The 14,852-nt window shown below is 42.3% G+C and overlaps 4 protein-coding genes across 4 annotated transcripts; 2 read left to right on the top strand and 2 right to left on the bottom strand.

Annotated features, from left to right (window-relative positions):
* Positions 1–2,483: 2,483 nt before the first annotated feature.
* Positions 2,484–5,343, bottom strand: LOC119894833. The gene is made up of 2 exons (XM_038707520.1): positions 5,102–5,343; positions 2,484–3,909 (listed from the first exon to the last, which is right to left on the bottom strand). The coding sequence occupies exons 1-2, from the start codon at positions 5,225–5,227 to the stop codon at positions 3,301–3,303; spliced, it is 735 nt and encodes a 244-aa protein (XP_038563448.1). The 5' UTR covers positions 5,228–5,343; the 3' UTR covers positions 2,484–3,300.
* Positions 5,344–7,698: 2,355 nt separating this feature from the next.
* LOC119894826 (histone H1-like) lies at positions 7,699–9,541 on the top strand. Its single transcript, XM_038707512.1, has one exon. It carries the CDS (start codon positions 7,699–7,701, stop codon positions 8,353–8,355), a length of 657 nt encoding a protein of 218 aa, XP_038563440.1. The 3' UTR covers positions 8,356–9,541.
* A 349-nt stretch (positions 9,542–9,890) lies between these two features.
* On the top strand, positions 9,891–10,511 carry LOC119894827 (histone H3). The gene has a single exon (XM_038707513.1). The coding sequence runs from the start codon at positions 9,940–9,942 to the stop codon at positions 10,348–10,350; it is 411 nt and encodes a 136-aa protein (XP_038563441.1). The 5' UTR covers positions 9,891–9,939; the 3' UTR covers positions 10,351–10,511.
* Positions 10,512–13,078: 2,567 nt separating this feature from the next.
* On the bottom strand, positions 13,079–13,752 carry LOC119894831 (histone H4). Its single transcript, XM_038707518.1, has one exon. It carries the CDS (start codon positions 13,713–13,715, stop codon positions 13,404–13,406), a length of 312 nt encoding a protein of 103 aa, XP_038563446.1. The 5' UTR covers positions 13,716–13,752; the 3' UTR covers positions 13,079–13,403.
* Positions 13,753–14,852: the final 1,100 nt, after the last annotated feature.

Consider the following 14,852-nt stretch of genomic DNA (forward strand, 5'->3'; position numbering starts at 1 on the left):
CCGCTGGAGCCCGGCTTCTTCGCGTATCTCCGTGAGGTGCCGTCTCTCACGGACCGAGCAAACCTCGAGCTGACCGACCGCGCTCATCGGTGTGCGGCTGAGGCGGCCGCAGCCGTTGAAGGCATCTCTGTCCTGGCCTCCCACCTGACGGAGCTCGCCGACCATCTGGCCCCGGATGTTGCTGCGCTGTTTCGAGAAGGCTCGGAGGCCATCCTCGAGCTGTCGGGCTGCGTGGCCGCCGCGCACGACATCATGGCCTGCCAGGTCCTGATCCAGAGGAACGTGTGGCTGTCCCTCTCCACCCTCTCTGCCCGGGAGCAGGAGCATCTGCTGAGCGGCCCCATCAGTCCGCACGGACTGTTCGGACCTCGCCTGGAGGAGAAGATCAGGCTGGACCAGCAGGTGAAGCTGCACGACCTCTAGGCCGAGTCTGCTTCTGCCGAGACTGTTTCCGAGTTACAGACGCGTCAGTTCTGCAGTCTCCATGTTTGCTGTCAAGTTAATTAAGACAACAAGTTGCACTTTATGTTGGATGTTTGTTTTAAATGTTGAGAAGTTGGCAATAAACAACTTTAACTTTATAAATCGCCTAATTCTTCTGTTCTCACGGCTGAAAAGTGGCCTTTTCATCAAAGTACCTGTTTTACTGCAAAGGGGTTTGTAGCCAAATATTAAAATACATCTTGTGCAGAACAGAACCTCAGCAAGCTGAAGCTGATGCAGCAGTCCTGCAGTAAACAAGAGATACTTTAATATCTACATGTTTTACCACTTTATACTTCTTCTACTCCACATCTCAGAGGTAATATTGTCATTATTTTTTTTTTTTTTCTGCACTACATGTCTGACAGGTTATCGTCCCCTTCCTGTACAGTGAAAACCACTTATCTCCAGGTGTTAGTGATGATGTGCAGGATGAAGAGTTTCCTTCATGAGCTCAACCTTAAACATCTGCAGCAGTAAAATGCAACAAACACATTAATGCAGCAGGAATATTAATCCAGAAACATCTGATATGAAAGAGAAACACTTTACTGTTGCTGATAATAGTTCTGTACTCTTCAGGTTTGAAGTGCAGTGGAGTATTTTCACAGTGGTATTAATACTTTAAAGGATGTGAAAACTTCTTTCACTGCTGGTTAGAAAGTTCAGTTTTAGTTGAGACTACTTGAGAAAGATGTTTATAATTTGGAGGATGTAGTTTGTGTTGCATTACACAGAGAGGTGTTTCTGGTATGATAATGCAACAAGACAGAACAAAATATGACGAAAGTAGAACGAGTGAATGTCAGAAACAGCTTTATTGCCACTTAGAAGGAATTTGCTTTGGTGACTTGCTGCGTGACAATAGACAACATATTCTTAGATATCATGTGACGTCACACAGTGGTCGCGGCGCCATCTGTAGGACCGAGTACCAAAATGCCGTCTATCTGCTGTGCTGTGGGCTGTGATAACAGCAAATCTAAAAGTAATGGATTAACATTTTACAATATCCCCGAAAACCCTGAGCGTCGTGAGAAATGGATTGCTGTTATCAGGAGGGATCACTGGACTCCTACAGAACACTCCAGGCTGTGCAGTGAGCACTTTATTTCGGGTAAGTAAGTATCGCTAAGCTAACGTCAGCATTAGCAAACATTAGCTATCCTAACATTAGCACCAGATCCATAATAATGAACGTGTTCAGACTAATTAAAACAGGTAATCTATGTCGATGGCTTTGCAGACAAATTTAAATTTCTATAATCTATATCCAATGTTCGAGTAATTATTTCAAATTAGGTAATGTCATTGTGTTGTTTGTGTCTCATAACACTGCAGGCAAGAAAAGCGATAATCCTCTGAGCCCCGATTACGTGCCAAGTCTGTTTGCATACCTGTCACCTGAGCACCGCCAAAAAAAAATCAATTGCCACAAGAAATTTGAACAAACCCAAGCTGTCAAAAGGAAGAGAAGGTATACCCAGGACGATCTGACAACGTCACACTGTGATAACAGTAACGTTATTGACATGGACATTAACTGCTGTGACAGCGTTCCTGAGAGCGGGCAGAGTGGGGAACACAGCTACTGTAAAGACCCCATCGATACTGAGAGCAGTGTAGCATGCTCCAATGAAGCCTGCCAAGCAGCTGTAAAGAAACTGACTGAAGAGTGTACCAGATTGAGGTCTATCAGCTTCGGGACAGGGTAAGAAGGTCATCTTTCCAGCAGGAGGCCTTCAAGGACAATGATGACATGGTGCAGGACTTAACTGGACTTCCATCCTATGCCAAGATGATGGTCATCTTTACCTTCTTGTCGGGATACCTAAAGGGGGGGCCTGGGATCTCTCCTTTTCTCTGCTTTTTAATGACTCTAATGAGAATGAGATTGAATTTACCACTGCACTTCCTCACACACATATTTCTTGTATCAAAGCCTACTGTAAGCCGTATTTTTAATAATACACTACATATAATGTACAGTAGGTTGTCTTCATTCATAGTGTGGCCCATTAAGGAACAGATTCAAATTAGTTTACCCATGTGTTTCAAAAACAGTAGTTACAGAAATTGTACTTCCATAATAGATTGCTTTGAAGTTTTCATTGAGAAGCCTAAGAACACGAGAGCCCGAGCACAAACATATTCACAGTATAAACATCATAATACTGTGAAGTTTTTGATATCAATAACTCCACAGGGAGTCATATCATTTGTGTCTACTGGTTGGGGGGGGCGAACAAGTGATAAGCACATAACCCAAAACTGCGGCTACCTGGAACATCTGTCACCTGGTGATGTGGTCCTAGCAGATCGAGGGTTTACCATAAAAGATGCCGTGGGCTTGTACAGTGCACATCTCAAAATACCTGCCTTCACTAAAGGGAAACAGCAACTGCACCCAAGTGAACTTGAGACTACGAGGGGACTAGCAGCTGTTCGGATTCATGTAGAACGTGTCATTGGTCTCGTGAGGAACAAGTACACAATCTTACAAAGTACAATACCCATCTCTCTTTGCCAGACTACAACTCCAGGAGAGCTTACATCTCTTGACAAGATGGTGAGAGTCTGCTGTGCTTTGTGCAACATTTGCCCATCTGTAGTGCCTTCAGAATAGAAAATTTAAGTGTAACACAAAATATGAACTGTTTTTGTATTTTGTAACTTTATTTGCTATAAAACAAAACAGCTGGCAGTAAAATACATAGCTCTTATTCATCTTTACTATTTCATAACAATGAATGTTATGTTGAAAGGATATTTAAGCGAATAAAAGATGAAACCGATTAATCAAAAACTAAAGCAATACTACACTTTTTTTCTGCACTCCACACATTTCCATGTCTTCGGCACCCTGCTCAATTTAAGGCAAGACCTGTGAAAGTGCTTCCGCCTACACTGTCCAGATGTGCAGGCGATGCCATCTGTGTCACAAGGTTTACCGCAGTAGCATCCCATTTCAGGTGGCTGTTCTGTGGTTGCCCTGTCTGTATGAGAATGCCGTGGTGCTGTATACCATTTCCCCAGCAGCTCTGGTAGTACTCCGGTTTTGATGAACTCAGCCACTTTGAGGTAGGCGTTAGGGAAGAAAACAGGATCATACTGGATCCGCTGGATGAAAAACTCCTGCGGTGTCCATACCATGAAATCGCAGTAACTCACAGTGGCCACATGCATTTGAACTTGCACTTGATACATGAACTTGTGGTCTGTCTTAAGTGACATTGTCCCATCCTCTCTGAGGCCTAAACAGAATGATGGGTGTTTGCAGCTTTCAGCGAGTGAGCAGTCCCTGCTGTTGAATGGGCATTTTATCTCCAGCACGCCATCACCATGGCAAGTGCATGTTACCATGCCGTCAGGTGATGCTCCAATCCAGGGGAGGTCTGGGTGGATGATGAACCCTGATGCATGAACCTGGAGGTATATACAGTATAATGATAAACTGTGTACAGATATTGATAGGATGTAGATATTGGGCTGGGCAATAAAACAATAATGATAATTATCACACACTTTTTCTCAATAACAATATAACAAATGTGTTCAATAAATGTTTGATTTAATTCATTTGAATCACAACGAAATTAGCACTTTTACTTACTTTGCATTAATATTTTTTAAGAAAAGGAACTAAAAAAGATTTTACTTAATTTTACTAAAACACATTTGTTGAAAAAAGATTGTATCATAATAATTTTGAATGTTCTGCCTCAGATTTGTGAAGTGATCCACGGTTTGTCATCAAGTGTCTGTCACATTCTGACCATAAAAATATGGTTTAGAACAACAATTAACCACCTGGTTTCTTCAACTTTCACTCTGGAGCAAAAATCTGCCTTTAAGCTTGAAAGAAATAATAATTTGACATTTATCATGAGAATAATCAATATTGAATGAAATGAAATGTGATAACATTTTTGTCTATATCGCCCAGCCCTATGAACATATCATTCATCTCTTAGTTGTTGATGGACCTGGAAGTCTTCGTGGTGATCTTGCGTCATAGCGACATAGTTTGCCCTTGCTCTTCCCTCATTCACTTGACCCCATCTGACAAAAATTTTAATATAAACTGTTTATTAAATTGTATTGTATTTGTCTGAATGACATTTAATGCCTATCAACATTTACCTAAATGTGTTGCACTCTGACCACTCATAAATGCCTTTGCTTATAATTTGCTTGTAATCTTCTCTTTGACTTGAATAGCTAACCTGGTTACATCATAGCTACACAAATCCAACCTGCATGTTTAATTGTGCTTTACTCTACGCACCTTGTTGCCTCAGTGGAAAACTGAGAAGAGAGCGGATAGCAAATCCTTTTGATCAAGGATACGGGTTTGTTTGCTTTGGCTGCCTCGCAGAATACCGACGCTGTGACTCTTCCTGCCCTCTGATCAAACCATACCCTACTTTTACTCTGCTCCCTGGTCTCCTCCTCAACTACCAAACACTGGAAAAGTTAGTTTGTTCATTAGTTAGTTGACTTGTCATGAATTTCAACTTCACAGGCAGAAATAATTTTACTAGTGATTACTTTGATTTTCAACTGAAGAGATTGACAAATGGAAATATTAACACCAACCTGTTTTTATAATATTTACCTGTTGCTGTGTCAGATGTAGGTTATCAAAGACCTTGGAAGTCTCAACCAGTAGTGTGGGCAGGTCTACCTCTAGCCAGGTGCTTGAATGTAAGGTTGACAAAGGAGTGGGCAAGTCCAGCTGCATCACCTTTGGCGTGTACCTACAGTGGTGGAAGATGTGCCCAGATATTTGACTTAAGCAAAAATATGCTGTGACGTGAAACTTAGACCAAGGAATAAAAAGTATAAGCCTCAATATACTTCATTAAAGTATACATCATGTTATTGGATGTATTTAGTTACATTTCACCACAGTGTACCTGTGGGAGTGGCCCTCAGTGACAGAAAGGATGGCACTTTTCTTTGGCTTAGACTCTTGCTTCTCACTCTGATGAAGCATCTCAAAAAACATCCTGCACTCTTCATCTGATGGTCTAATATCAGGAAAACCAGGGCCTTGAACATGACGGGGCTCTCGGTTATGACAGAAATTGATGTTTTGGATCTCTGCATATTGGACATCTCTGACAGATGCCGTACTTGGCTGTGCCCATGCACAGGGCGTCTGGGTGCAAGCCTGCCCGTCCCTGATATCAACAGCAGCCAACACACAATACAGCAGAGCTGATGCATGTGAGCATACCTCTCCTAAACCTGCCTTACAGGTACAATGAGCCATTAAAACAGTCCCATCATCCTGTACTGTGATCCAGGGGTGTGTTGGGGTTACACTGAGGCTTTGTGAATGCTTCACCTGCAAATTTTAACCAGAAGTTCACAAACTACATGTTAGCTCGCTAGATTAAAACATGTAGTTTAAAATGGGGACATGATGTTATTCTAGACATCTAGCAAAAGCTATATTTACAGTAGTGGTTGATTTATGTTATGTTGCTATTTGCTTGAGTAACGTTAATGTTAATATCACTTGAATAAAACACTTACCCTTCCTGTGATCAAGAACATTTTCTTCATCTCCAGATGATGAATTTTGGGATCATTAGCTTTTTGTCGGTGGTGAGGTGTGCTATTTTAGTGTGCGACATCATTCATTCTAACGAAGGAGGCGCTGCGCAGCGGTCCTAAAGATGGCGGCCACAACAAAAAAGTCACGTGACTGAAATCCATGAACAAAAATATGAAATTGACTAAATGTAGATACAAGTTGTTATAGAAGAATAATCATCATGAAATAAAGACAAATAGAATATGACATTTAGATATTTATGTGTGCATCAAAAAATAGATTTGTATTCATGTAAATTATATGGATCAAGTATGTACAATATATACACGAGGATTTGCACACATATTTAAGATATGTACAAACTATATGTGCAAACAAGTCAGTCAAAACTAGTCTGTCAGTGGAGATGGGAGGTGTCGGGTGCCGTGGCGTCCAAAGAGCCTCCTGAGCGCTTTGAGGCTCGAGGCTGGATGAGTCCGTGGCCGAAGGGGCTCGTGAGCGTAGAGACGATGAGAGACGTTGTCCGTGATGGTTTTCAGTCAGTTCTGTCTCCACACTGTCCAGCTCCATCCCCACCACCCAGCTGGCCTTCCTCACAGCTGGTCTCACTGTGAAACCGGTTCAACTGGGTTTCTCGGCTTGACTCCAACTTTATGGAGGCCTGGGGCCACATGAGCAGCTTGCTGGGTTTGCAAAAGTAAAACAGATGAACTGACCTTTGATTTGACGGTAATTCAAACCATCCTGTGTTTTTTTTTTTTGCTTTAGTTAAGATATTTATCTACTAGTACAAGTAATAACACTAAACGTACGATGAACAATTAAGCAATGCACAGACAGTTGAAATAATCTCATAGCAAACACTGAATTGCGTGTTAAATGATGTGATTCTCTGCAGCTCCCTGAAGGCTTTGGGCCACATGAGCAGCTTGGTTTGCTGCAGCACAACAGATGTGGCCAAAGTGATGATAAAGTCAAAGAAGATATTAATTTATATGTTTATTCGTTTTAATGACTAAGACATAGATTTAGGTTGAAGCAGTAGGAGTGAACTGTAAAACAGAATTAAACTCACGATGCACACAGTGACAGACTGTCCGTCGCAGCACTTCACAGTTGCTGTTCCAAGGAACCTCTGAGTGTGTTTGCAGGTACCAAACTAAGCTCTGTTTAAAACAAAAGTCACCACAGGAGCGGGCTGTTTTTACTTTGGGTCTTTGAACAAACATCTCTTCTCACTCTCTGACCGGTTTTAGCGAGTTTCTGATGTATTTTAAAGCATTTAGGAGAGAAATTAGAGAGAAAAGTCCCGGAGAATCGGCCCACACGGCAGTGTTTGGGAGAGGTTTAAAGGCTTCCCAATCCAAATCCAAATGTCTTCAGCGCTTTATTTGACTCCCACGTGAAGAGAAACGTGTCCGCTCCAGGTTGGCTTCAGTTGTACACTTTAATCCTTCCTCCAGCTGTGTATTTTGCACTTTTATTGGTGAGGAGAAAACACAAGTGTCGCGGTGTTCCTGCTGCAGCGGTGAGAGGCAGGCCGGGCTGAGTCTCCACGGTTCTCACGGTGTGTTTAAGTTCCTCCCTTCGCTGGGAGTTTTCTCCATCAGTCGTCTGTGACTCGTCGAGAGAAGCGAACGGAAAACACAATGGCAGAAGTTGCTCCCGCTGCACCCGCCGCCCCTGCGGCCGCTCCGGCCAAAGCCCCGAAGAAGAAGGCGGCCAAGCCGGCCAAGAAGTCCGGTCCCGGCGCCAGCGAGCTCGTCCTGAAAGCGGTGTCCGCCTCCAAGGACCGTAAAGGCCTTTCTTACGTGGCGCTGAAGAAGGCGCTGGCCGCCGAAGGCTACGACGTGGACCACAACGCCGTCCACATCAAGCGCGCCGTCAAGAGTCTGGTGGTGAAAGGAGCCCTGGTGCAGACCAAGGGGACCGGCGCGTCCGGATCCTTCAAGGCGAGCAAGGGCGCCGAAAAGCCCAAGAAGGAAGTGAAGAAGGCCGCCGTCAAAGCCAAGAAGCCGGCAGCCAAGAAGCCCGCCGCCGCCGCCAAGAAGCCCGCCGCAGCCAAGAAGCCCAAAGCGGCAAAGTCCACCCCGAAGAAGGCGAAGAAACCCGCCGCAGCCAAGAAACAGTCCGTCAAGAAGGTCACCAAGAGCCCCAAGAAGAAGACGGTGGCGGCGGCGGTGAAGAAGGCAGCTGCACCCAAAAAGCCAGCGACTCCCAAGAAAGCTGCACCCAAGAAGGCGGTTAAACCCAAAGCTGCCAAACCCAAGAAGGCCACAGCAGCAAAGAAAACAGCCAAGAAGTAAAAACACCTCCTCTCCATCACCAACGGCTCTTTTAAGAGCCACACAAATACTCCAAAGGCAGATTTCCTCTGGCTTTTTCTCTTTTCAGCAGGTCATGATGTGTGAAATGACTGGAAGACACAATATTTTGGCCCACTATCAAATATCAACTCCCCTCTTACAGGTAATATTTATTCACACTAAGTCCATGTTCACAAAGCGCTTTACTGGGGAAGAAATAAAACCAACTGTGCAAACGGCTGAAAGGGGAAATTGTGCACCTGCAGTCAGGAAAGTGAGATCTTTCCTCTTTGTGTACGCTGATATATTGAGACTAAACCATGTGTCTGTTTGTACATAATGACTGTTCAGCTTGTTCCCTGCAGTAATATTCACTCATTCATTTATAAATACTTATCACAAGCAATCGAATCATCTGCATACATTTTATTAAGCCCGTTTATATATCCGGTAAGAAGAGAGTCTGCCTGCGGACCAGCACATGTGAGTACACGGGAACGAGATGAGAAGTTTATTTAATTCAGAGCCATCAACAGCGGTTTTACAGCAACGCAGTGAGTTCTGCAGCATTTTAGAAAAGATCACAAACTAACACAAAGTGGTGAGAAGCAAACTGCGTAGCTCCCAAACACTCATGCTGCACAGACTGAGCTCCTCCAGCCTATAATTAATGTGCGGTCAACCTACTGTGGGACAATATTGAGAGGAAGACACAATATTTGGCCTTTTTCCAAAGATTATTCTCACAATATGTTATGATTCCTAACTGGAAGAAAAGTTTAACATGAGGACAGACATCAAAGTAAAGATACAGTCCAGAAAGCATCAACACCTTTTTTTTATAAGTAAGCAATATTTATTTATTTACAGAGTACTATATGTTTACACAGTCCTTTCACAAGGGGAGAAGATAAAACACAGGAAGCAGAAAAGCTTTTCATGAACAGTAAAAGGAAATACAGTAATATAAAAAAACAAACTCTTACAGAGTTATTACATAAAATCCAAATTAAATTATGATACAACAGGTCAAAAACTGGTTTTAGCAAACTAACTCTAATAGGACTTAATGACAAAACTACAGGAAACATCAATGCTAAACTTCCCAGTGGTGTTTAAAAACCTCACATTACAATTAAACTTTAATATATGAAAATGTCTTCAAATAAAACTACACCTTCGTTGCTGTTGTTGTCAACATTATTGTAACTATTTATACATTTAACAAAAAACAACCGCTAATCTCTGATTAGATCTAGTTTGCTTTTCACTACAAAGTTTCATGTCAATAAAAGGTTGAACCACAATTTAATAAATATAAAAGTGAGTAAACACAAAATTTAAATTCGAAACGTATAATTGTGCATGTTTATAAGTGTATGTATATGTGACGTTTCAAATAAAACAGTCAATAAAGTTATGTGTAGACTTTTTTTTTTACATCCCTCTGATGACCCGCTGTATCACGTGACTATTTGGCCCAATCAGCGCTGCCCGCGCTCCAGCTCTCGCTATATAAAGCAGCCACTCTGGCACTGGGCTCATCACTACTTCTCTGAAGAAGAAAGCTGAGACTCGTCAACAATGGCCAGGACCAAGCAGACCGCCCGTAAATCCACCGGAGGAAAAGCTCCCAGGAAGCAGCTGGCCACCAAGGCCGCCCGTAAGAGCGCCCCGGCCACCGGCGGAGTGAAGAAGCCCCACCGCTACAGGCCCGGTACCGTGGCTCTCCGAGAGATCCGCCGCTACCAGAAGTCCACCGAGCTGCTCATCCGCAAGCTGCCCTTCCAGCGCCTGGTGAGGGAGATCGCTCAGGACTTCAAGACCGACCTGCGCTTCCAGAGCTCCGCCGTCATGGCTCTGCAGGAGGCCAGCGAGGCTTACCTGGTCGGACTCTTCGAGGACACCAACCTGTGCGCCATCCACGCCAAGAGGGTCACCATCATGCCCAAAGACATACAGCTGGCCCGACGCATCCGCGGAGAGAGGGCTTAAACTCACACACCCACACCTGGAAACAACACAACGGCTCTTTTAAGAGCCACCTACCTCATCCAAGAGCTGCATCCTGCCTGCAAACACCACACAGACAAGCAGCCACGTTAACGCTCAGCTGCTCATGGAAATACAGGCACATATAAAACGGAGTTAAATTACCATGTTTTCCCAATGAATTACGCTGCACACTGTCTGAGTGATGTTTTGCAACGTCTGAGGCAGTTGTGGTTTTGACATCCGTCCCCACGGTGACGCCTACTGGTCACTTTGGATATCTACACGTCTTGGTAGGGGTTTCATTGAAACAATGACCCGCGTTTAAAACGTCTTATGTCCAACACGATCCATACAACTAATGCTTTCAGATTGTCAGAGTTGTGTTTAATAAGTAATTCTCACTCATTTAGACGCTTTTCTCAAAAGCAAATCATAACTGCTGTCAGAGGGCGCACTTTTGGAGCAACTAGGGGTCAAATGTCTGAAACCCATCACTCACACTAAAGGCATATGTCTTACCCACTACCCTATCTGTTTTCAAGACCAGAATACTATAATATTGATCTATGAGGGTGAAATGTTCTTAAAAACGGCAACAAGAAATGGTAAATAAAAATGAAACAATGCACAATAAGAAAACCTGCAATACTACTGAAATATAGTAGAAGCAAATGTGTTCAAAAGCTGATAACTGCATTATATTCCTTTATATTGTGAATTGTCACCTGCCTTAATTTTGTTTCCCTTCATATAAATAAAGACATTTCCACCATAAATTGGTGCAGAAAATTTTTTCAGAATGCAGGAAATTAAATGTTTAATACTCAAAGTCTTCCACTGATGTAGCCTATTTTAGCATCGAATATTTAATCAAAATACTGTTAAAATATATTTTTGTCTTGTTTTCATGACCCAAGTGTGCCGTCACCCCCCTAATCTGAGCCCTATTTATTTATTTATCTCCGCCAGTAACGTTAGTTAGAAAACTACAGTGGGTACGGAAAGTATTCAGACCCCTTTAAATTTTTCACTCTTTGTTTCATTGCAGCCATTTTCCAAAAATCAAAAAAGTTCATTTTATTTCTCAGTAATGTACACTCAGCACCCCATCTTGATAGAAAAAAACAAATGTAGAAATATTTGCAAATTTATTAAAAAAGAAAAACTGAAATAAGTATTCAGACCCTTTGCCGTGACACTCATATTTAACTCAGGTGCTGTCTATTTCTTCTGATCATCCTTGAGATGGTTCTACACCTTCATTTGAGTCCAGCTGTGTTTGATTATACTGATTGGACTTGATAGGAAAGCCACACACCTGTCTATATAAGACCTTACAGCTCACAGTGCATGTCAGAGCAAATGAGAATCATGAGGTCAAAGGAACTGCCTGAAGAGCTCAGAGACAGAATTGGGCAAGGCACAGATCTGGCCAAGGTTACAAAAAAATTTCTGCTGCACTTAAGGTTCCTAAGAGCACAGTGGCCTCCATAATCCTCAAATGGAAGACGTTTGCTCATATTTCTACTTAAATACAGATTTAAAACCTGCAAATATTTTCTATAACACACATTAGCAATCAAAAGTTGTGCAACATGAGAACAATGTTTTAATCATAATTTTAACTAATATGGGCAAATCAGCTAGATGATTTAGAAAATAACTGTCCTGCTACGGTAGTTCCTGGATGAGGGACTGACTGGCCCTCACGTTCCCCAGACCTGAATCCAATGGAGAACCTCTGGGACTTTATGTATTGTGCATCTTACGCCGCCAGGTTATCGCCACAGTCGGTCCAGGAGCGCACCGATGCTCTGATCCAGGTCTGAGAAGAGACACCGTCAGGAGCATGCCCACACATTGTTGGCAGTGCGTACAGGCGCGTGGGGGCCACAATAATGAGCACAGTGTACAATGTGCAGTAAAGATTTAAACTATTTTGTTCATTGATATGTTCCCTTAATTTATTTGAGCAGAGTATATTCATCATATTCACTGATGTTGAAGTCTGGATATTTTCATTTTCTTCATCACCATCCAACTCTTAAAATCATCATTAAGTAAGTTTAATAATAGATATTCTTTAGATAAAAACAGTTTTTTCTCATGGTTGACGGAACTGGGTTACATGTGGTGTCAGCACCAACTGGCTTAGCATGTTCAGTGTTTTGGTTTTTAATCAATAACTCCAAATTGATTAAGAATTCACTCGTTTCATTTTGGCAATGGAAAGAGCTTTCGTTTGATCTATCTCCATTTTGCCTTAAATGTCAGATATGCCCTTCTGGGTAGTTATATGCGGAACCAGCGTTTCCTGCTCTAGGATCAATACTCATAAAAGATCCATATCTAAACTCAGTAATTAGGGGTGAGTGTGTGATTTATCATAAGTATCTTACTGTCACCAGGATGGTCTAATTATACCCCTTTTCATGTCTGGCTGTATTTGAGCTACGATGGTAATAATGACATTGTGTGTGCGCAAATACAGTCAAATACTTTACATTTATTAATTTAGTTGACGCTTTTATCCAAAGCGATTTACAATTGCTTGATATGTCATAGGTCGCACGTTCAGTGTCTTGCTCAGGAACCCATTGGTGAGTGTGCCACAGGAAAGGAATGTGTCTTATCCACTGCACCATCACCACAAATCCAGAGTAATGCATGTCAATAACCTACTGTTTATTCCATATTTATGTATTTTTATACATATATTTATGGACACTGCATGTTTATGTCTAGCACCTAATCACAACAAGTTTACACTTCTGTACATTTTCACTCCTTTATATTTAGATATGTACACTTTGCTGTAGTTTCTGCTTACCATTATTTCCATGTAAAAATCAAACATCTTTGTTGAGAAATGTTCTATTCACATCAGCTTCTTGTTCAAGTGAATCCACACCAACACTTACTACACAATAAAAGTAATATTTATATAGTTTTCCTTTTTGTATGATGTCTCAAGATTTAAGGAATGAGCTCTTTGAGGTAGTTGGGTGGCTCTTAAAAGAGCCTTTGGTTGTTGTGTCGTTAGAGGATCGGGTTTAGCCTCCGAAGCCGTACAGGGTGCGGCCCTGCCTCTTCAGAGCGTACACCACGTCCATGGCGGTGACGGTCTTCCTCTTGGCGTGCTCGGTGTAGGTGACGGCATCGCGGATCACGTTCTCCAGGAAGACCTTGAGCACCCCGCGGGTCTCCTCGTAGATCAGACCGGAGATCCGCTTGACTCCGCCGCGGCGAGCCAGACGGCGGATGGCGGGCTTGGTGATGCCCTGGATGTTATCACGGAGCACTTTACGGTGCCTCTTGGCGCCTCCTTTGCCGAGTCCCTTTCCTCCTTTTCCGCGGCCGCTCATTTTCTCAGCGTCTAGTTCGTTCCGAAGGAAAAACTGGTAGCTGACGGGTCCTGAGCGCCGGTACTTAAAGTCAGTCTGCGGACGTAGTTGAGGACTAACGGCTCTCTGTGGGCGGGAACGGTAAACAAAAGAAACAGTTGACGTCACCGCTCTCCTTCAGGATAGAAACAGGAAACGGCCTCTGAAGAGTGAAAATGTGTCTAATTATCTATTATTATTACATTTTTAAGCCCCGTTTTTTTCCCAGACATGATTTTTCAGGTTCACACTCGGTACACGGTCAATAAACGCGACTGGCGGCCTCCTCTTTCACAGTCGGGCGAGCTGACGCCTACATCATTATTATTCTCCATTTTGTTTTGCACTTCTTACTGTGGCCTTCAGTCTGTCCACAGGTCGGGCCTGACTGCTCTTAATGCAAGATGACAGCCAGACCTCAATGCCTTATTATAATATATATATAATTATATTATTATAAATACAGACTGTGTAATAATAATAATAATACATTTTATTTATACAGCGACACTCAAAAGACACCTGACATCAGCATAAAAAACACAAACACGTTTAACTGACTATATTTCTTATTTCTTAAACATACAGGATGAGCATGACAGCATCAATGTTTATATAATACAGACACCAAATTACACTCTAACCAAGCAGAAACACACCAATTTATTTGAAATAAACTATAGTAATTACTAACCATACTTCCATTGTACTGTATATAGGCTAAATAACGGCTTTGTAGTGTTTTATTTTCTTCTACCATATTTTAATATACATTTAATTATCTTACGTGTTAAGTTCTGTGTGCAGCATGAAGGGACTTCCTCATACAACCTTGTGTTGTATATTGATAAATACTACCTTGATGGGTGTTATTGTTGTACTACTAGGACAGTTTTTCTGGACATATCCCCATTTTTAAACAATCATAACAGAATATTTTAATGTACTGCACATGAAGAATGAAGTGTAACACAGTGTCCAGCAGACTTGGTGCTAAATGAAGATCCATCTCCCTTGTGATACCCGTAACTCCCATCACCTGCACCATACAGCACTACGCACTTACAGTAATTAAAAAGAATGTGATGCAACTTATTTAGATAAAACAGTAGCACTAAT

Source organism: Micropterus salmoides, unplaced genomic scaffold (assembly GCF_014851395.1).
Source record: "Micropterus salmoides isolate LMB-PRFRI ecotype aquatic unplaced genomic scaffold, ASM1485139v1 Ms_hic_scaffold_9, whole genome shotgun sequence".
Lineage (NCBI taxonomy): Eukaryota > Metazoa > Chordata > Actinopteri > Centrarchiformes > Centrarchidae > Micropterus > Micropterus salmoides.

Bases quoted from the DNA above. Each gene is read 5' to 3' on its own strand.
- LOC119894833 (XM_038707520.1), bottom strand. From the start codon at position 5,227: ATGCAGCTGGACTTGCCCACTCCTTTGTCAACCTTACATTCAAGCACC. The intron at 3,910-5,101 runs GTAAATATTATA...ATATACCTCCAG, and splicing joins TACATCTGACACAGCAACAG to GTTCATGCATCAGGGTTCAT.
- LOC119894826 (XM_038707512.1), top strand. From the start codon at position 7,699: ATGGCAGAAGTTGCTCCCGCTGCACCCGCCGCCCCTGCGGCCGCTCCG.
- LOC119894827 (XM_038707513.1), top strand. From the start codon at position 9,940: ATGGCCAGGACCAAGCAGACCGCCCGTAAATCCACCGGAGGAAAAGCT.
- LOC119894831 (XM_038707518.1), bottom strand. From the start codon at position 13,715: ATGAGCGGCCGCGGAAAAGGAGGAAAGGGACTCGGCAAAGGAGGCGCC.